This window comes from Muscardinus avellanarius (genome assembly GCF_963383645.1).
Source record: "Muscardinus avellanarius genome assembly, chromosome: X".
In the NCBI taxonomy this organism is placed as follows: domain Eukaryota; kingdom Metazoa; phylum Chordata; class Mammalia; order Rodentia; family Gliridae; genus Muscardinus; species Muscardinus avellanarius.
In genome coordinates, this window is record NC_137792.1 from 88,312,532 (window position 1) to 88,335,823 (window position 23,292).

A 23,292-nucleotide genomic window follows, 5' to 3' on the forward strand; every position below is an offset into this window, starting at 1 on the left:
GTAATCCAGAAAATTACTTGTCTCTAAAAGATTATCTCTTTAATATTCTCCTTTTATTTATAAATTGAGCATTGAAATGTGAATTACTTTACAGTTACTAGAATTTAGTATTTTAATTTTTTAGGCTTAGTATAATGAAAAGAATGTGATCTTTGGGTTCAGAAGTGGGTTCAAATAAAAGTTATCAGACTCGTGGTGAGGCCTTAAACTCTCTGAGCTGCAGGTCGCTGTCTTTAAAATGTGATTGTCATGAGGATTAAGTAGCATACTAGAGCATGCCTGGCACAAAGCCTAGAACACACCAGGTGCTGAGTGAATGATCTAATTCCTATGTTAAAATGGACACCAGCTATTTATTAATGTGATTCTATTTAAAATATGACCAATATATGCATATAAGAAGTGTGCACAATAATTTTTGTATTTTGTAAAATCATTTTATAATATAATTCTATCACCTTGATCATATTTTCTCTTTTGTGGATTCTGGTACATTGCTACAATAAAAAAGAAAGTGTTGGAAAGATAGCAGCTAATTTATTGTCATTTATGCTAAAGATTTTCATTAGCAAAATTATTTCAGGTATACAATAATGTACTTATAGCTATGTCATTAAAATACAAATAACCCTTGCCGGGCATGGTGGGCACGCTTGTAATCCCCGCGCTTGGGAGGGGGAGACAGGAGGATGGCACAGTTTCAAAGCTCCTTGCTGGCTTAAGAGACTCTTGTTTCCAAATAAAAATATAAAATAGGCCTGGGATTGTAGCCCGGAGGTAGAAGGGTTCCATCCCCAGTACCAACAACAACAAAAAAAATACAAATAACCAAATGATGTGTGCTGTGCATATATATCTGTATCACTTTGGATCTTACTATAATACATAATTACATTGCAACAATAAGTATAAAATAATAAAATATGAATAACTAATAAAAGCTTTGTTTTTCTTGATTTCTTTTAGACAGACATTCTGTTAAAGAGATGCCTTATTATTTCTTCAACATCAATTAATTTATGCCTTCTTAGAGACTGATTCCTTTGATATTTGCAATTTTCTCATATTATGAGTCCATAAATATTTTAATGGAGGCACATAACTTTTGATACTTGAAGTTTTAAGTTTTTGTCATTTTTCAGTGAAAATGACGAACTAATTTTATAAATGTTAACTTTAGGAGTTGGAAATTTTATTTCTGATTTTTATTTAAAACATGTTTTCGTGCTTTTCATAATGGAAGTTGGTGTGCACTCGATTTTGTTTTGGAGGAATGGGGAGGGAGAGTAGAAAAGTCATTAGTATCTTTAAAATTAAATGCAATATGCATACTTTGAATTTAACTGAAAACCAATGAGAGATGACCTCTACCATCTTAAGTTTTAATTCATTTCTCAGAGATGGAAGAAAATACCTCGACAGATTTAGCACTCAAATTCATATGAGTATGAGAACAGGTGGCAAAATTTCTCCTCCACCTGCCATGCAACTTTATCACAAGAAATATTCCACTCAGCAAATGCGGCTGCTAGTAGACACTTCTGTTTCAGAGCAGAAAAGCTAATGGAGGGGGAGTGCTTCCTTGAAGAAAACATTTTTCTTGATTTTCTTTTTAACTTGTGAGTGTGAGAAATATTTTATTTTCCTGGGGGATGGGTGGTTGAAAGCATGAGTCAATGCCTTGATTTACCAACTTGTTTTGAGTATTATTAAACCATTATGGCTTTCTTATTTTTGTTTTGATTTGTTCCTGTTGTTGTAACTGTATACAGATCCACTGGCTGTAACTTTAAGTTATGATAATATAATTAACCTTAAAATATTTGTATAATACATAGAACACTAACTCAAAAGACCCCACTCTTTTGTTACAGTGAAATCTTTCTTTTAAAATACATTGTTAGATTTAACCTCTATAAAGAAGTGGTGGCTAACAGAAAGAAATGCTATGAAAGCAATAGGTAGCTAGAGAAAAAAAATAAATGTTTACATATACTTTTGCATTTTTCAGCTTTTGAAAATTCATTTCTTTTTTCCCTTTCTCACAAATTACAAACAATGCAGTAAAGTATTAAAAAAAAAAACTATTTTCTTCACAGCCCTATCGATGTGTTGCTCTTTATGTGGTGTGAGCTAGATGTTAATGTGCTGATGCATGAGTTGACACAGGTAACCTTTCTCCTAAGAAAGTCATGCATCCTACTGCATTTATATGCTAATAATTTTGAGAAGCACCAAAATGTTCCCTGTTCCTTGACAATAAAATTTGATTATACCTGGTTTTCGGTATAACATGAAGTGGTGTTTGTTTGTAGTAATCGAACTCAACAAAGTGATATGTTCGATTTATAGCTTACCAATATATTTTAGCCTCATTTTTTAACACAAAAATACTGGTTATGATGATTTGGGGAGATGCATTTTGGTCTGAAGATTTAGCAGTGTTAGAATATTCTTTATGGCTTTGGATTCCAATGGCACAATTAAGTACTCTCCCCATGAGACATACCAACAAATACATTTGCTATATAATAAATTAAATATACTTTTCTTTGTACAGTCTTTACCAAATTAAACTTATATAATCATTCTTTGTAAACGACATATTTGAATTTCATTTAAAATACTCAGTTGGATGAACAACCTGTGTAGACAGTAGGTGCTTAATATAGGTCTGCACTAGCAATTTTGAGAGTGTACCTTCTACCCTACTCTGATAATTTTATAGGTTTAAAGAAAGAATATTTTAATTTGCATATTCTGTAATAGTTATGAGACTGAGAATGTTTCTATCTGTTAACCATTGTACTCTCTTTGTGAATTATGTGCTCATATCATTTACATATGTTTTGTTTGGAGTAATTGTTAAAATATGGAAAATTTGAGGCAAGATTACAATTTTATATCATTTTTAACACGTAACAATTGCTTAGTTCAGAAACTACAGTAAAAGAAATGCCATGGTTTGCATATATGCAGTGTGACCATGTTTGTAATGCTTTCAGTAAAATTACTAGATAGTACTTCTAACGTGAACCTAATTCTCTTCAAAAATATAATTGTTTTTTGATCGAGCATAATTAAGTGATTCATGCACACTTTGTGAAAGATTGATATTGAGTTCTGTGGTCACTGTTTTGAAAATAAGATGTTTCTAGTAGACAAGAGTGTTTTGACAGCAATATGAAGACTTTAATGTTGTAGGAAAAAGAGATTTAATTTTTAGAGAGAAAATTGATGAATAGTCTTTTCCTGGAATATTTTTGTAGTACTGATGAAATGTGACTATCTGGACAAGATTCATCAGATTCTAACTTGGTATGTAAAAGTGATTTTGGGTAATAATTTTTAAGCAGAATCAAGAAATCATTATTAATACATGAACTTACATAAAACAAAAGGTGTGCTATGTATTTGGCTATGTATTTGGCTTATAAACTTCAAAGCCTTTTTTAGTTATCTATTGTAATTCTTCATAGAGTAAACTGGAGGACTGGGAAATTGTTTAAAACATGAAATTTCTTGAGAAGCTTTTCATGAAGATCTCAGTCCCTCTATATCAGGGTATCTCAACCTTAGCATTCTTGACATTTGTGCTTGAGAACATCATTGACATACAGAACTGTCCTGTGTATTGTAGCATGTTTAGTATCATCCCAAGAGATGATAGTAATTGCATGCCCCTTCACCAGTTGCTACAATGAAAAGTGTCTCAAGACATTGTCAAATGTGTGTGGGGGTGGCAAAATGCCTTCCATTCTTTCTTCTATTGAGAACCACTGTCATGTATATTGCTTTTAACTATATGACTTAAAAGAAAAACAGACTTTTTAATAAAAAGAGTTTTTTTGTTGTTCTTGGAATTACTTGGGTAATCATTTCCTTAAGCATAATCTTATATAATTGTGGCTTGGGATTTGCAGAAAGATGTCACCTCCTTGCATTGTTGAAGAGCAACACTCTTCACAAAGGAGATAGAAGACACTCTTATATTTGCTCAGAATGTTGACATGGCATGTAATATTACTGATGCAGAAATAATAGGGAGTGTTTGGCATGTTAAGAAGTCAAAAAGATGCTGACAAAAAGTCATGAAAAGATGAATTTAGTGACGGCTTCTTCAGCTTTTAAAATAATTAATTAGAAATCCAGCAATATTATGGTGCCAAGAAAAGGCTGCATTTTCACATTCTGCTTCTTAATTTTTTTTTTTTGGTGGTACTGGAGATGGAACCCTTCTACCTCCCGGCTACACTCCCAGACCTATTTATATTTTATTTGGAAACAGGATATCTTAAGCCAGCAAGGCTTGTTTAGAACCTGCGCTATCCTCCTGTCTCCACCTCCCAAGCGTGGGGATTACAAGTGTGTGCCACCACGCCCGGCTCTGCTTCTTTATTTTAAGAGCAAGATACAAATAACAAGTAAAAAAGTTGTTATCTATAGTTTATTCACAAAAGCAATTTCCAGGAAATGTTAGAAGGACAATGTAACTTAAGCTTTATTCCTGTCCTTTCTATAGTTTTGTGAAAATTATAATTGATAGTCATTTAAACACTGCATGATAAAAAATGTCTTTGGAATGATACAGAGAAATGAGATTGTGTCTTCACTCAGAGGACATATATTAAGCCTCTCATGCCAGACTCTGTAAGAAATATAGATTCTTATAAAAGTCTATTTGAATGTCCTGTTAAAGTAATGAATAGGAATTTTCTGAGAAGAGACACTACTCACCATCAGTGTTTTTCTGAGTTTTCCCATTGATTCCTTAACATTAAATATCTGTCCAAAAAAGCTACTGAAAAGTGTATGTGTGTGCTATATATTATATTTGTAATTTAGTTTTTAAAGCTACACCTAAAATTCTAGTGGATGGATCTATTCACTTTATCTTATGCTTGTTAAAATTTTATTTAAATTATTTTCTATTAAATATCCATGAGAACTGAATAAAACATGGTTATATATTATTAATCATTTCTGTTATAGTATGGCTCTAATATCATTAAGAAGAATCGATGTCACAATTATGCCTAGAATTTTTGCTAATTATTGCAAAATTTAAAACCTTTTGATTGGCTTCAGAATTTAAAAAGTAAGATCTTTATATAAAATATGGCATAATCTTGAAACTTTTTTCTTGTTAAAACTGAGCAACTCAGGTTATAGATATTATAGGAAAAAGTACAATCTTTATGAGATTGCATAGTTAAACTAAAAAAGGAAATAATTCAAAATTTAGGAAATAACAAATAGATAAAATGAAGCACATTTAAATCCATTTTTCTTTTCCCTTAATGTTTATTTTAGCAGGGTATAGAATAAATGCACAAACCAGTTTAGAACTGTGTCCTTTGTATTATTAGGATGGTGATCCAGAAACAATGTTTGCCATGTATGAAAGAAAGATAATAATGAATAATAATAATAAAAAAATAATAATAATAAAATTTAGACATGTGAAAAAGAATGCTGAAAACAAAATAACAATAATAATGATGATGATAATAATAATAATAATAATGAATGAAAACAATTTTAGCCATGTATAAAAAGGAGACACAAAGCCTTTTCTAAGGAAGAATACAAGTTTAACAGTTTTTATTTTATTGGTATAGTTTCACATCATAGCGTGGATCATATTGACATGTAACCTAAATGGGGCCATTTAAGTATCAAATATATTGTTATATTTCCTGGGCAATTAAGTGATCTGCTGACTACAGGTTCTTCATTCTTTTCTTATGGCCTCTGAAAATAATTCTTGTTATAATGCATATGAAATTATTTTGTATTTATCTTTATCTTTTATTTATTTGAAGAGATGGAAATGCCACTAAATTATAGAAGATAAACAATATCCAACTAACTGAGGGATACTGCTAGAAAAATAATTATTTTATTTGTAAAGTTTCATTAATTTAGGGTTGACTAGAACTATTACTAATATCAGAGGAGGAAGCAATGTATCAATGTATAACAGTTAATCTTTGACTTTAATTAATAAGTCCTTTGAAGTTGTAAGCAGACTAAACCTACATTCAAATCCTGCACCAGTCACTTTAATAATGCTGTGGCCCTAAATTAATTATTTTAACCCTTCTTTTTCTTGTTATCCCTACCCTTAATAAAAAGATAATAATAGAGCCCATTCCATTGGATTCTTTAAGGATTGCATGAACTCATATGTGTAAAATTACTGGTGAGTACCAGATACGCAGTCAATATTCAATAAATGTTAGCTATTAGTTTTATCTTTCTAAATTTAGATATTTCAAATTAAGCTTAATTGTGAATAATACAATTTCTTCGTATTGCTGTCTGAACAATAAAATACCCAAAATATGATTGTATTTTGAAGTACTTTTTGAAGTTGATTTCTTGGTTTTATCTATAGTTTCTGACTTGACTTGAAAAGTGTTTTCTAAATACATACATGTGCACGCGCACACACACACACACACACACACACACACACACACATATTTTGCAGTACTGGGATTGAACCCAGGGGCATTCTACCTCCAAGCCACATCCACAAGCCCTAATTTTATTCTTTATGTTGAATCAGGGTCTCACAAAATTGCAGAGGGCCTCACAAGTAGCTGAAGCTGGCTGCAAACCTGCAGTCCTTCTGTCTCAGGCTCCCAAGTATAGGGATTACAAGCCTGTGCCACCATGCTTGGCCTAAATACATGTTTTATGATATAAAGCAATATGAGCCTAAAATAGAGTGAAACAAACCAGTATATTCCTTAGTCAGATGATAGTGACAGTATTTTTCTTAGAAAAACAGTATTGTGAATTCTACAATTTTAATTTGCTTTTTTTTCTGCTTTTAAACAATTTTCAGATCTCTTGTGGAGGAGGAAGACCAACACATGAAATTATCCCTTGGAAACAGCGAAATGGGCCTCTCTTCCCATTTGCAGTCTTCCAAGGCTGGAACCACACGCATCTTTACCAGCAATACCCACAGTTCTGTGGTGTTACAGGTAATCTAACCTGTCCTGTGGCAGTATTTACACACCTTTAAAACATACTAGGGTTTTTGTGGTGTAGAATGTTCATATTAGGGGAGGTTAAGGATGTGTAGGGAAAGGTATGGAAGATATATGAGAATTCTCTGTGTTTCCTACTCAGTTTTACTGTTAATATAAAATATTATGCCAAAAATAAAGCTTATTACTTAGAAAAACAAAATAAAAAATCACCAGGAGGGAAATCTGGATGGAGGAATGCATACCTTTCTGAGTTAGAAGACATTCCCAGAATTCATTATTTGTATTGTTATATAAAGAACATTGTACTAGCAAGTCACTTTCTTTAAAAATATCCTGTCTGGCAACATTGACTCTATTACACAGTAGCCAAAATAAATATCACAAGGTCCCTACACTAAGTTTTCTATTTCCGTACACATAACCTACTCTACTCTCATCTTTGTCATAGTTATAAAGATCATATTTATTTAGTGTCTCAATAGACTTTGGCAATTGTAGGTATGGGAGTAGGGTGAAACCTGCTGGATATAAATCCCCCTTACTAATAACTAACATGAAAGTAGGGGGCAGAAAGCCAAAAGAACACAAAACCCAGCATGCTGGAGCTATTTAGGCTAGAGAATAGCCTCCCGAGTGCTTCTGACCTTTCTGACCTTTCTCCACATTCACTGACCTCTCTGAGCATTGCTGAATTAGAGAATGATATAACACTGGATGGCCATAAAAGTCATCTGTCATGTAGATAAAGTTAAATTAGATCAGTCTTCTCTGCTTAGTAAAATGATGAAAATATGCCTTTCTAAATTTGAATTTAAGTGAAATATCCCCAGGTGAATTTCACAATACCCTTGGGCAAGAACCATTACAATAAATTAGCATACATTCTAATGAGATATGCATCGTACACTTGCTGTGTGACCTCAGTGTTTAATGTAATTTTCCTGGACTTCAGTTTCCTTATTTCAAAATATGTCTCTTGTCTAAGGTATCTCTATATTTCCTTCTAGCTTCAATCTGTGGATCCAGTAAAATTTCATTTTTCCAATATTCCAATTTATTTAATTTCATTGGTATATTGCAATGTAAAATAAATGTACATCCATATAACATAACTTGTCAATATTTCAATTTCTAATGGGAGCTAGGTTTTAAGGTTCATTGTCCTCTGCACATCATTAAAAAATGTAAGGCAAAGCTTTCCATCTTCCGATGTCTTTAGTGCTATGTAAGTGGCATAGTTGTTAGTGTCCCAAAGCTATGGGATAAGAGAATGATACAAGCAGTTAGAAAAAGCCTGAGAGAAACATATTTTGGTATATTAATGAGCTTTTAAAAATAAAATATAGAAAAAATAATGACACCTTTACTCTCCACTATATTTGTACCCTTGCATGTTTATAATCATGTGTTTTTTCTAGGCAGTTATTGTTGCCCTACTAATATATGGGAAAGAAATAGACCAAATAATGTTATGTGCTTATAGAAGCATATCATTATGAATCTTACTTTCATGTACAATTACAATACGGCAATAACAAGTTTAAAAGATTATCCAGGATTAGCAGTATCTTTCTTTTACTAACCAATCCTATGGTAATACTTTGAATTAAACTTTTCATAGCACCTTTAATTTTTAAAATACTAGATTAATTAATATATAATTACCTTACTATAAAATTCGCTAATAGAAAATATATAATTCAATGTGAGTTTTTTTGGTGTGTGTGTGTGTGTGTGTGTGTGTGTGTGTGTGTGTGTGTGTGTGTTACACTGGATTGAACCCAGGGAATTTTACCTCTGAGGTATTTTATTTTTTTTTATTTAGAAACAAGTTCTCACTACATTGCAGAGGGCCTTGCTAAGTAGTTGAGGCTGCCCTTGAAACTGTGATTCTCCAGTCACAGCCTCCCAAGTACTAGGAATATAGACATGCACCACCACACTTAGCTTAAATGTTTTAAGTGTAGTCACAGAATTGTGGAACTATCACTCCAGTAAATTGGTCAATTATGGAATATTATCACCTCAGAAAGAGGATTGTACCTTAGTGGTACGTAGCTTACCTAGCTTGTGCAAAACCCTGGGTTCAATCTATCGTGCTAAAAAAAGAAAGAAAGAAAGAAAGAAAGAAAGAAAGAAAGAAAGAAAAGATAAGAAAAAATCTAAATCTTTTAACACTTTCCATCTGTCCCTAACTATTTTCTCAAACCTGGGCAATTATTAATCTGTCTCTATACTGCTGCTTGTTTTAAGTATTTCATATAAGTGGAATTATGTAGCATATTATATTTCCTGACTGGCTTCTTTTACTTGTCATAATGTTCCCAAGGGTTGTCCGTGTTGTAGTATGCAACATACTCGTTTTTTATTGGTATATTGTTATCATACATATTAATGGGGTACAAAATGGAAGAGACATACATGTACACATCATTAATTTAGCCCTTCTCTAATTCCCTCCCTCTCCCTCATTCTCATGTTTGGGCTTATTGACTGACTTCAATATGTTTGCGAATGTACATCATGTATATTAGAGTATTTCCCTCTTTCCCCCTCAGTTAGGTTACCCTATTTGCTCATCTGTGATTTCTCCTTCTTCATGTAGAGTTCTTCCTATGACCCTTTTTCTCCCTAGCTTCTGCATATTAAAGATAGCATCCAATTTTTTACTTTTTGAGATTAACTAATCTCACTTAGCATAATGTTCTTCTCCAGTTCCATCCATTTCCCCACAAATCATGTAATTTTTTTTCTTCTTCATGGCTGAGTAAAATTCCATTGTGTATATATTTCATAGGTTTTTAATCCATTCATCTGTTGATGGACATCTTGACTGGTTCCAAGGTTTGGCAATTGTGTGTTGTGGGGCTACCAACATAGATATGCATGCATTAGTTTGGTAGTTTGGTTTCTTTAGTGTAGATACCCAGAAGTGGTATTGCTGGATCACATGGTCAGTTTGTTTCCATTCTTTTGAGTATCCTTCATACTGTTTTCCAAAGTAGTTGCACTAATTTGCAATTCCACTTATAATGTATTACAGTTACCACTTCTCTACATTCTAACCAGCATTTGTTATTGTTTTGTTTTGAATGATGGCCATTCTAATTGGAGTTGGGTGAAATCTCAGAGTAGTTTTGATTTTCATCTCTCTGATTGCTAAATGATGTTGAACATTTTTTATACATTTATTTGCCATTTAAGTTTCTTCCTTTGAGAAGTTTTTATTTAGTTCACTTGCTCATTTTTTAATTGGGTTATTTGTTTTCTTAATGGTGAGTTTCTTGAATTCTCTGTATATTCTAGATATTACTCTTTTATTGAAGGAGTACTTAGCGCAGCATCATTCTTGCCCTTCTGTGGTTCAGTATTATTCCATTATATGGATATACCCCATTTTGTTCATCCATTGTCAAATATTTTAATTTTTCCATATTTTGACTTATGAATAACACTGCTATTATTTTTCCTATACAACTATCATTTGTACAACTAACATTTTCATTTATACAACTAACAATTTCATTTCTCTTTGGTAGATACCAAGGAATGAAATTACTTGGCTCTATGGAATTCTGGTTTTTACTTTTTGAATAAATGCCAGAATGTTTTATAAAGTGGCTGCACCATTTTATATCTACACTGACATTGTAGAAGTTTTTCATTTTTTTAACATGCTTACCAGCACTTATCTGTTTTTTGATTATGGCTATCTTTATAAGATCAAGTAGTGCTTCTGATTTTTACTTGCATTTCCCTGATTGCTAATAAAATTGAACAACTTTTAATTTGTGCTTATTGTACTTTTATGTTACCTTTGGAGAAATGTCTATTTAGATTCTTTGCTCATTTTCAGTCAGGCCTTTTTTATTTTTTAGTACTCAGTAGTAAGAATTTACATTATATATATATTCTAGAAACAAATCCCTTATCTGGTACATGGTTTACATTTTTTGTGTGTACCTTCAATTTCATGGCCCCTCACTGTTTTGCCATAACTAGCCTAAAAATTTGCAATCATTTTTTCATTCAACCATGTAATCTTTCCTACAGCATTATATGAGTAGTTAGTAGGGTAAAGGGTCAGAGAAAACACTTGGAAGACTCCTGATTTTCCAGTATCTTCTAGACATATATTAGTGTTCTTACACTCATTTCTTCTTCAGTGAATGTCCTTACTTTATTTTGTGTGGCCAACTATTCATAATAATTAATATTTTTCAAAATATGATTTTATTGGTACATTATAGTCTCACATCATAATGTAAATTAGGTTGACAGGTACCTCTCTATAAAGTGTTTCTTTTTCTCTTTTTTGGAATTATTTTATATCTGATACATAAAATTATATATAATTATGTAATATTGAAATAATGATATCTATTTAAATAATGTGTATGCATTAAAATAATGCATGCCCATTTTATAATGATTAAATCAGGTTAACCATATATATATTTTTAAACATTTGTCATTTCGTTTTATATATTTTAAAGATTTTATGCATATGAAAAACTATTTGTTAATGATTTACCATTAGATTGTTTTCTTTTTTGTTTTTAAATTTTTTCTGTTGCATTGTAGTTGCACATGTTAATGGAGTACAAGATGGTAAAGGTTTACATGTACACATCACTCATTTAGCCCTTCTCAATTCCTACCTCATTCCCTCCCTCTCTCTTCTTCTCATGTTTGACTTACTGATTGACTATAATATGTTTGTGAATGTACATCATATACATTAGGGAATTTCCCTCTTTCCCTCTCCCATCAACTTTAGATAGGTCACTTTATTTGCTCATCTAAGGTTTCTTCTTCATCTAGAGTTCCTTCTATGACCCATTTTTCGCCCTAGCTTCCACATATTAGGGAGAGCACACGATTTTTTACTTTTTGTGACTGACTAATCTCACTTAGCATAATGTTTTCTAGTTCCATTTATTTCCCTTCAAGTTATATAATTTTGTTTCCTAAGTCCAAGCAAAAGTATGTATAATGGGAAAAATGTAGGGAGTATGGTAGGAACACACAATGAGTTAGGTGGAATTTTGCATTCTGATTTTATCTCCCAATTCATCTTCTATTATTCATACTTTTTAATTTGCTTTTAAGCCTTGAGAGGTGACACCATAGCATGATTATTCTTTTTCCAAGTACTGAGGCAAAATCCTTTGAGTACTCTAGGTCCCCAGCATCATAATGTTTTCACTCTTATGGTTTAAATAGAAACTCTTTTCAAACCTTTGTGAATCTCAAAAGGTTCTCTGTATCAGTTTTTTTTTTTTTTTGGTGTTTCTTTCCCTGAATAAATTTTCATATCATTATCTACCTGAATACTTGAGGGGGACCATTTTCAAATCTCTGAAGTCCTCTCTGTGTAGATCTCTCTTTTATTTTGCCCTATGAATTTAGCTACTTTGGTTTCCTCATGCTCTGGAAGAATGCTGTGTTTTACCTCAGTTCCTATTCCTGGTACCTCTGCTTGGAATTTCTAGGCATAAGTTGTAACAATTATAGGACTCACCTAATTTGTCTCTCATCTTTCACAGATATCCCTCCTTTGATCTTTAAAACTATTTTAATATATCTTGTCTGATTTTAAGCAGTTTTTTTATGGTACTGGGGTTCCTAGGAACCCTTCTACTTCCAGGCTACACTCCCAGACCTATTTTATACTTAAAAAAATTGAAAATAGGGTCTCTTAAGCCAGCGCATCTGGCTTCGAACCTGCGCAATCGACTCCCAAGCACGGGGATTACAAGCGTGTGCCACACCGCCCAACATGAGTTTAAGCAGTTTTAGGAGGTAACATAAATCCAGTTTCTGTTACTTCATCTTCACTGGGAACAGAAATTTATAGGCTATAATTAAGTGCTAAATTTTGAAACACAGACTAAAGGTGCCTAATTATTTTAAAAGAGATTTGATTGGAGATAGCTTTACAAAGTAGATCGGATGTGAACTAGGCTTTGAAGGAGGGAAGACATTCCATATGAAAAAGTAGCATAAATAAAAGTGCTGGGAAAGGAGTAAGCCTGGGTTTTAACCAATTTACAGTTTGAAGAGCAACCTGAAAAAATAGGTTAGAGTCTGTAGAGACATAATAAAAACATAAGGTTTAGTCGGGCATGGTGGCGCATGCTTGTAATCCCCTCGCTTGGGAGGCTGAGACAGGAGGATCGCGCAGGTTTGAAGCCAGCCTCAGCTACTTAGTGAGGCTGTCAGCAACTTAGTGAGACCCTGTTTCCAAATAAAATAGAAAATGGGTCTGGGAGTATAGCCTGGAGGTAGAAAGCCTCTGGGTTCCACCCCCAGTACCACCAAAAAAAAAAAAAAAAAAAAAAAAAAAAAAAAAGGAAGGTTTAGTAATTGGATTTGGCCCAGGTAAGTCTTTGAAAACCAGGAGTCATGATATAACACAGTGATAGGGAACCATTAGAAGTTTTATAAAGTATGAGTGCTATTGTATAATTAGAACAGAGTTTAATATTGTATAATCTGTTATGTTAAATCCATATATTTCTTTTAACTTAAGTGTGTATCTGTTCTTTTTATCTTCTCTGAATAAAATGAAGAATGGTCTCATAAAATCATGACTGGTATTTTTCTGGTCAAATACGTTACATTCACTTTAAGACCAGAATAAAATTATTCCTTAGACTTTTCTTCCTCACTTCCTTGATCTTTTTTCATTAAACATAGTTTCACTGGTAATGTCTGTTGATCTCTTTCAATAGAAAGAGATCTATTGTCTCTATCTTCTTTGCAAAGTTCAAGCTATCAAAACTATATAAAATATAGTTATAATTCTGAGAAAAGATTTGCTCATTTGATAGTTTTTAATACCTGACAATATCAGATTTTGTTTTTAATACCTGACAATATTAGTTTTTCCAAAAATTGCATTATATTTCATATGAAAGCTATTTGAAAGCAACTTTAAAAAGTCTTGTCTGGTTTCTATATTATAGTTTTATAATATATCATTCTTTTCTGTTTTAATATAACATTATAAAAATTTTCAACTTCATTTAAAATTTTTGTGTCTTTTAGGGTAGACAATGCATACCTCCTTATATTTGATAGCATTCAAAGTTTTGATATATTGGGTAAATTGAATTCAGATAAGGAAAACACATTTTAATGTCCCCCCAAAAAGGATATGAAGAGCAAAAGGAAGACATGGGAATATCTGTAGTAGAAGAGGGAAAGGAAAATATTAAATAAATTGAAGACAGACTAATTTTTTTGTTAATTAAAACCAAGACGCACAAGGAATAGAGAGAGAGCTAAGAAGTGTTGAGGCAGAGAGAAGATGAACCGAAATCAAGAGAAGCAGTTTTAAGTACAAGCTAAAAATCTAACTGGAGAATTAGCAATTTCCATAAGGCAGAACTGCTTACATATATAGTGAACTAGATATGGAGATAGACAGCAAAGTTTATAGAAATCTTATGGGAATATTGAGTACAAATTTGACCGAAGAAAATTTATTTTACAATAAAAGGACATATTTGGAGTGGACAGGATATCTTTTAGAATCTTCCTAGAGTCATAGGGGGAAAGATTATAACAGCAAAAAATAAATATACTGAAGACAGATGAACAATATGAAGAATGACTTCCTTTTTCTTTTAATGTGCGCTACTCCATTAGAAGATTGTAGCATGATTTTTTTAAAGAAATGATTGCTTCCTTCTATATAACAGTATGTATTTTAGAAGGAACTTCTCTTTAAGCAGCTCTGAAATATCCAGCAAATGGCTTACAAACAAGACATCTAGAATCTGTAAGAAAACAATCTGGATTGACAGATTTCCTATGGATAAAATTAGCATTAATCTCAAATAAAATTGACAAATACAAAATTGGGTGGTAAAATTATTCACTTATGCATATAAAATAAAGGTTTTAGAATATATAGAAAGCAAAAACTCTATTACATGCAGTGAAAATAAATGCAAAACCTCACAAAAGCAGACAATTTGCCAAAGGTAGACAAATTCAACTTAGAATAGGAGATACTCTGAATATGATAAAAGTGGTTTAGGCATTTCAGTTTTTCTTTTGAGACACCAGACTGTACTGAGAAATGGTAGAACATTTTTACAATAGTGTACAAAGATGCAAATGATCAAATTCGTGAAGATGTTCTTCATATATTAGCTGAACTGAACTGTTCAGAATTTGAGAATTGAGTGCATACCTCAACAGTTTTAATGGAATGTGGACAAAATGAAAAACAACAGTTACAAAACAAGAAGCATTAGCTATTCCTTTCCTCAAAGGGAAAAAGGAGTACATGGTAGGAATGGAGCCTATTGCATTACTCAGTTCCAAGTGTAAAATATTTGTAGGTATACTTAAAAGGCAAGACAGCTAGCGAATGAGCCAAGAAAGTTTTTTGGTTTTTTTTTTTTAGTGAAAGGAAATAACCAATTGGATACAGTCATTGCTTCTAACTGAATAAACCATAATTGCTGTTAAATATATTATTTTCATTTGCATTAGAAAAGATAAAAATTATTTGGTGAATAAAAATAAAGGAAAAATCATATAATATCTAATGTCATCCTATTAGTACCTTGGCATCTTTTTTTTTTGTTAGTACCTAAGGTATGATGACCAAATTATTTCATATGCCTGCATGAATATGTTTCTCACTAGTATGACAATTATAATCTAGCAATACAAAATAAAAATATTTTACCTTTCTAGCAGCTATCAAAATGTTTAAAATACATGTTCTCATCAACTACTACATTTCTTTTTCTTTTAAAATTTATTGGTGAACTGTAGTCATATATCTTAATGGAATACAAGATGGCATACATGCACATATCACTTATTTAGCCCTTCCTAAATTTCTGCCCCCATTCTCTCCCTCTCCCTCTTTCTTATGTTTGGCTTAATTTTTATATGTTTGTGAATGTACATCATGTACATTAGGAAATTTGCCTCTTTCCTCTCCCCTCCCCCTCAGATCGATCATCTATGGTTTCTCCTTCCTTGTCTAGTGTTCCTCCTATGACCCTTTTTCTCCCTAGCTTCCACAGATTAGGGAGCGCATCCAATTTTTTACTTTTCATGACTCGAAGAGGGTATAGGTCCCACACTTCAACACATAGGCACAGGAAAAAAATCTTTCTCAACAAGACCCCAAAGGCACAAGAAACTAAAAGGCGGATCAATACGTGGGATTGCATGAGACTGAAGAGCTTCTGTTCAACAAAGAAAACTACCAAGAACCTCAAAAGAGAACCTACAAATTGAGGGGAAATTTCTTTTGCCAACTATTCCTTCACTAGAAGACTAATTTCTAGAGTATACAGAGAACTTGAGAAATTCACAGCTAAGAAAACAAACCAATCAAAAAATGGGCAAGTGAACTAAATAGACACTCCACTTCTGAGAATATGTTTTACAAATATACTTACAAAGGTAAGTATTTATATAAGGAGTTTCACTGAAGCATTGCTTACCATTTAAAAAGTGGAAGAGATATTCTAAGTGTTCAATCTGAGTGGAATGGGTGAATACCCATGATGTGCCCCCACTGTGGAATATGATACATCCACTAAGAAGAATATATTTAATCTGTTTGAACTTAGAAAGTTGTTCATGTTATCTGTTTAAGTGAATAGTAATATAGTTAGTACTCCACCAAGCAGTGAGATCCTCACCAACCTAGTGAGACCCTGTTTCAAAGTAAAAATAAAATAGGGCTGGGAGTATAGCTGGCAGCTAGAATACTCATGGGTTTAATCCTAAGTAACACACACACACACACACACACACACACACACACACACTAATAGCATATATTTAAAATTTTTAGCATGAAATTAAAGGGGATACTCCCCTGCCTCAATTCATTTTCTTATCTTACCCTTTATCATCTACCACAAGCAAACAAACACTTTAAGTCCAATTCATTTTTTTTATTGAGAGAAGTGTCATGAATGAGTTTCTGGTACCTATTTAACTTACCACAAGGTTAAAGTTCTCCTCAATATAATGGCATGGCTTTAAAGTATCACATGCTGGCTTCTGGGCAAAAATCTGCTTGTTAGTTCTCATCTTAATTGAACATTTAAGTGTCAATGGTGTGCCAAAGCACCTGATAATTTAAAGATGTTAGCCCCTAAACAGTTCCAGCTGTGGATGCCCTCCTTCTCAGTTGTTTGACTATTATCCTCCACTTTAGAGTACTTATTCTTCCTGATACTTACCTGCATGTAAAAGGTAGTTTTCCTCAAGTACATGATGTACATTCACAAATGTATCATTGCCAATAACTAAGCCAAACATGAGGAGGGAGAAGGGAGGGGATGAGGTGGGACATGGGGAAGGGCTAAATGAATGATATCTGCATGTATGGTTCTACCATCTGGTACCCTATTAATATATATGACTACAATGCACCAATAAAAAATAAATACATGTGAAAAAATAAAAGGTAGTTTCCATAAACATATTATACTTTAGACTTCATAGAGAATTTTTTTTTTGCAGGTCTGGGGATGGAACCTAGGGGTATTCGACCTCCAAGCTACACTCCATGCCCTATGTTTTATTCTTTACTTTGAAACCGGGTCTCACTGAGTTGCAGAGGGCCTCACTAAGTAGCTGAGGCTGTCCACGAACCACGATCCTCCGGTCTCAGCCTCCCAAATGCTGGGATTAGAAGCGTGCGCCACCACGCCCGGATCATAGAGGAATCTTAAAATAGGCACCTTTTGTCTTCAGCATGAGAGTAGCTTCCTTCCAAAGTTAGCATTTCCTTTTCAGTATGAGTTATTCTTTCACATCTACTTTCTGAAAACAGGGGCAGCAGATGAACAAGTGGTGAGGATGTATATGTTTGTGTTTACAGAAGAAAAGCACATTTGTGAAAGATTTTCTATTTGTGAACAAAAAACATGCCAGTCATTGATGGACAAAGACAAATATGATACATACTCCTGTTAAAAGTATATGTATAATGTATGAATATTTTTCTCTACCTAGATGTATAGTGGCTGGATTGTATAATCTCTTTGAAGTTCCAGTTCTGTTGATACAAGTATTTATTTTAAATACAATTTAAAATTTATAATGAGATGTTTAGTCTGGGTTTTATATTATGCGTGTATATAGAATCAGTGTTTTAAAAATCACATTCTTAATATATTATGCTGTTTGTTCCTTAAATCTATGAAACATAACGTTATTTGAGGTCATTAGAATGTGAAGAGAATAATCTTTTATGATGGTTCATATTGTATTACATTACTATATTCTTAGAAAGCAATTTGTATCAGTACCTATCTTCCTTATTTTTATAATGAAACATTTCTGTCATTGAAACTACAAACTCAGTCTTGCCAAAATCTTCATTTTTTGCCTCATTATTAAGTTGCATATTGTCCCCTTATGGTGCACTTTACCAGCTTGCTATAATTTTTTATGATTTTTAATTGATAAAATTATATGTATGTGTTATAAAAGAAATATGTATATATTGTGGGTTCAGCCTGTTAGAATCATAAAAGTGTTTCATTCTTCCAACAATAGAACAACTGCCTGTTTGTCATTGGCTGGGACTATGAAAGTTATGGGTAGAAGAGCCTTTTTCACCTCTGCATTTTGGGCACTGACTGATTGATTCTCTGCTAAACTTTTAAGCATCTGAGACAATTATTTTGGGGTCCTTTTCTTAAACATAAGTCTCAACTTGAAATTTGAAAAATAATTGATCAAGTAGCAGCAATATACCAAGTATTAAATATTTAAAGCACAAATTTTAATTCTCAGAGGTAAAACAATCCAGCTGAAAGAATTAATTCCTATCTTGTATTAATCTCCCCCTTTCTTTCTCAAAAAAACAATAAAAGTAAAAATAAAATATTTAGCCGGGCGTGGTACACTTGTAATCCCCACGCTTGGGAGGCGGAGACAGGAGGATCGTGCTGGTTCGGAGCCAGCCTCGCTGGCTTAAGAGACTCTGTTTCCACATAAAGCTAAAAAATATGTCTGGGAGTGTAGCCCATGGGAGTGTAGCCCGGAGGTAGAAGGGCTTCCAGGAACCCCAGTACCACCAAAATAAATAAATAAATAAATAAATAAATAAATAAATAAATAAATAAATAAAATATTTAACAAAGACCAATAACTTCCTATTAAAATATTATGGGATAGAAGAGTTGATAGTTCAATACTCTCTATAGGTGGAAAAACATGATATTTTTTCCAAAATAAGGTAAAATCCAATGATTGTGTATATAAGTGAATTTACTTGTTTTACTTATTTGTTCCTAATATAAATTAGCCCCAATTTTGTATTTTTATACAACAAAATAAATATACATTGCTATCTATTAAGAAAGATATTCAATGTTTTTTATCTTCTAAGTTATTCTTTAAGTTCTACATTCCAAATATGTTCTTACATGGAAATATGCAAACAATTTTACCAGGAAGAGATTTGTAACTTTATGTTACCTTGATTAGTGTCTCATATCATGTTCTCATTATAGGGCTTTGACCAGCTTCGACTTGAAGGATTGCTTTGTGATGTGACCCTGATGCCAGGTGATACAGATGATGCCTTCCCTGTGCATAGAGTCATGATGGCATCTGCTAGTGATTACTTCAAGGCTATGTTCACAGGTGTGTTGCCATTTTAAACTTTACACCCGGCTGGGCCTGGTGGTGCCCGCTTGTAATCCCCGCGCTTGGGAGGCAGAGACAGGAGGATTGCACAGGTTCGAAGCCAGCTGTTCGCGCTGGCTTAGGAGACCCTGTTTCCAAATAAAAATGTAAAAATAGGTCTGGGAGTATAGCCCGGAGGTAGAAGGGCTTCCAGGAACCCCAGTACCACACACACACACACACACAAAAAAATCCTTTATACCCACATTAAAACAATTGTTTAAAAAGTCTATGTTTAAATCTCATCATTTCTAACATGAAATTCAGTTATTTTGGTCTTTGTCTTTATACAAAGAAACTATTTCCAAAGATATGTTCTCTAGAATATATGATTGTGGGTGAGACTTCACAGCTGTACATGAAGTATTGTATGTATGGTTGTAAGTGATGCACAACTTTCATATGATCTATCTTTATTCCACAGTTTTATTTTTTATATCTGAATGGGCCATCAGAGACTCTGTATTCAACTAATACAATCTTTAATTCATCAGAAGATAGGAAGTGACAGGAGAACATTTTGGAAGTATTTGAATTTGAATTTTATATAACCTCCATTAGCATAGAGATAACTCCTTTAAGAAATCTCTCTTAGCTGTAAAATATGAAAAAGCTTGATTTCAGTATGAGGGCTTACATAGACTAATTTTTCTTTTTTTTACATAGACTAATTTTTCACTTCTTTATTTTTTATCGGTGCATTGTAGTCATGCATCTTAATGGGGCACAAGATGGTAGAGGCATACTTGTACACATCACTCCTTTAGCCCTTCCCAAATTCACACACCATTCTCTCTCTCCTCCTGCCTTATGTTTCGCTTACTGATTGACTTTGATAAGTTTATGAATGCATCTAACAGCAAAAGTGAGCTTGACCTTAATTTTCCAACTTAATTTAATTGAATGTCCTTTTATTTAAGGTGGAATGAAGGAACAAGATTTAATGTGCATTAAACTTCATGGCGTGAGCAAAGTTGGTCTAAGGAAAATTATTGATTTCATTTATACTGCAAAGCTTTCTCTTAATATGGACAACCTTCAAGACACGCTGGAAGCTGCCAGCTTTCTACAGATTCTGCCAGTTTTGGACTTCTGTAAAGTGTTCCTCATATCTGGGGTAAGCTATATTCAGACCTTATTTTACCTGTGGTACATTCCAGTGTAGTCTTTTAGAGCAGGACTCATGAAATCTGATGTGTAGACATATAAAACTCGCCATTACAGAGTAGTGTCACATAGTATGTGATCTGGAAACAGGTGGATATTAAAACATTTTATTTATTTATTAAAATAAATAATTTCTATGAAATTATTTTATTTAATGAAAGCCTTCAGTATAATCAAATGATGTGAGATACTAATAGTGCTTGATACAGGTATGTATCTTAGCCTGTTTGATAATGTTACATACCTTAATTTGGTTTTACTCACTTTATAACAGGTTGTTTTAATGGAATCCTATGGAAAAGTAATCTCAGCTTCTAGAATTCTGGTTTTCTATAAATATTAAGACCTATAACTTAATCTGCTTACCTGTAAGGATATAAGTCTTGATTCCTTAGAAACACATTACCTTCCTTTTTTGGTACATTATAGCCTTTTTTAATGAGCAGTCAGTGAAGTACTTAGCAATCACCCAGTTCCTAAAGATTTTTAATTGAGAGTCCTAAATTTTATTTTGAGTAATTAAATGCTTGGGTTGTAAAGGAATATTGTCAATGTTTACAGAGCTTATAGAGCTGACTTTTGTGATTTAAAAATTAAGCAGTATTAATTATTGATATATTTTTAAATTCATTCTGTTGATAGATAACATGCTTTTCTACAATTGGCTTTAATGAGTACCAATTTAAAATTGGCAAATTAATTGCTTGTAGGCCTTTAAGAATTTAAAAATTATAAACATGGAACATTTATTAAAACACTACATATTAAGGCTGCATGTGATTAATTATTTTATTAATAAGATACTCTTTGGCTATTAATGGATGAATAGATAAAGCTAAAGTGGTATATATACACAATGGAATATTATTCAGTCTTCTATTTTTTGCAGTAATAAAGATTGAATCCAGTGTAATTCTACCTCTGAGCTACACCCTCAGCCCTATTTTTTATTCCTTATTTTGAGACAGGGTCTCATTAAGTTGCAGAGGGCCTAACTAGTTAGCTGAAGCTGGATGTAAACCTGCAATCCTTCTGTCTCAGACTCCTAAGTACTGGGATTACAGGCATGTTCCACCACAGCTGCCTTATTGAGTCATTAAAAAGATGAAATGCTGTTATTTCTGCTACATGGATGAAATGGAGGATATTATGTTAAGTGAAATAAGCTAGGAACAAAAAGACTAGAACAACCTGTTCTTATGCATATGTGGAAGTTAGAAAAGTTTATCTCCTAAAAGAGTATAGTAGTGGTTGTCAGAATCTTCAAAGGGTAGGGGTGGAGGGAGTTTAGGTAAAGGTTGGTTAATGGGTACAAAATATAATCAGATAAGATAAATAAAGTTTGCCATTATATAGCCCAGTAGGGTGACTATAATTACCAATATATTATAGATTTCAAAATAAGTTGAATATTATGAATATTCTGACCACAAAGAATTAATAAATGGTTGAAGACTAGATATGTTAATTGAGTTACCTTGATTTGGTCATTATAGTACATTGTACTTCATACATTTGTACAATTAGTGCCAATTAAAAATAAAATTACAATTTTAGAAAAGCTGATAACATTTTAAAAATAAGGTACTTCTTATAAACTCAAGCCAATAGATAATTTGAGTGCATTATTGAAAATGAGTTTGTAATATTTGTTTCTCTTTTAGAGTACTCAAACTATTCAAAATTACACATACATTTTTAAACTAATTGCTATATTAAGGGTTAATGGCAGCATGATGATATATTGTTTATTTATATCATCTTTACGGCACAAGTAACTCACATGAGTTTTGTTAAATTCTTGTGCTGCTGCTTGCCACCATTACTGAGATTATATGTTAAATTTCATTTTAATTCTACCATACAGAGCCAATTCCTTTAAGAGCTGTATTTTTCTGCTGGTTTTGTACAACTGACATCATGTAACAACTTCAAGTAAAAGCCAATTTTATTACATATGTTTTTTAAATGTTTCAAGTCTAAGACTTAATCTAGTGGTTTAACACTTTTGAAAAGCTTGCATTCATAGACTCCTCAGAATTGCTTTCCAGATTCCCAAACTCATTGGCTAACCTCCCCCTTATATTGCTCATTGTCTCCCAGGAACTTCACTGACCCCATATTTTATTCAGTGATCCTCTAAGCGCACCCAAAACGACTCCCACTACCTTGGATCATCCCAATGCATCATACATTGAGAGCAGTCTTGCCTACTTTATAAATCTATGCCACACATATGTTAGGAACACATAGTTATCTTAACTCAAACTAAGACCAATGCCCTGATTTTTTGGAAATAATCATTAATAAGAATATAGAAGGCTTTCTCTGTGTGTGTGTGTGTGTGTGTGTGTGTGTGTGTGTGTGTGTGTGTTACTGGGGATGGAACCCAGGGGCATTCGACCTCTGAACTACACCCCCAGCC

General features: G+C 32.8%; 1 protein-coding gene across 8 annotated transcripts in view; it reads left to right on the forward strand.

The window, feature by feature from the left end:
- The window catches only part of KLHL13 (kelch like family member 13), a gene marked incomplete at both ends in the record, with an annotated part of 394,445 nt that overhangs the window by 353,337 nt on the left and 17,816 nt on the right, over positions 1-23,292 (forward strand). For 5 of the 8 annotated variants that reach the window (XM_080718602.1, XM_080718601.1, XM_080718597.1 and 2 more), the window contains 3 exons: positions 6,857-6,998; positions 19,526-19,658; positions 20,621-20,817. In XM_080718602.1, coding sequence (XP_080574728.1) covers positions 6,857-6,998; positions 19,526-19,658; positions 20,621-20,817 — 472 coding nt within the window. Of the gene's footprint in view, positions 1-1,563; positions 1,620-6,856; positions 6,999-19,525; positions 19,659-20,620; positions 20,818-23,292 lie in introns of those variants that run through there. The other 3 variants (XM_080718603.1, XM_080718604.1, XM_080718600.1) reach the window with 2 other exon arrangements.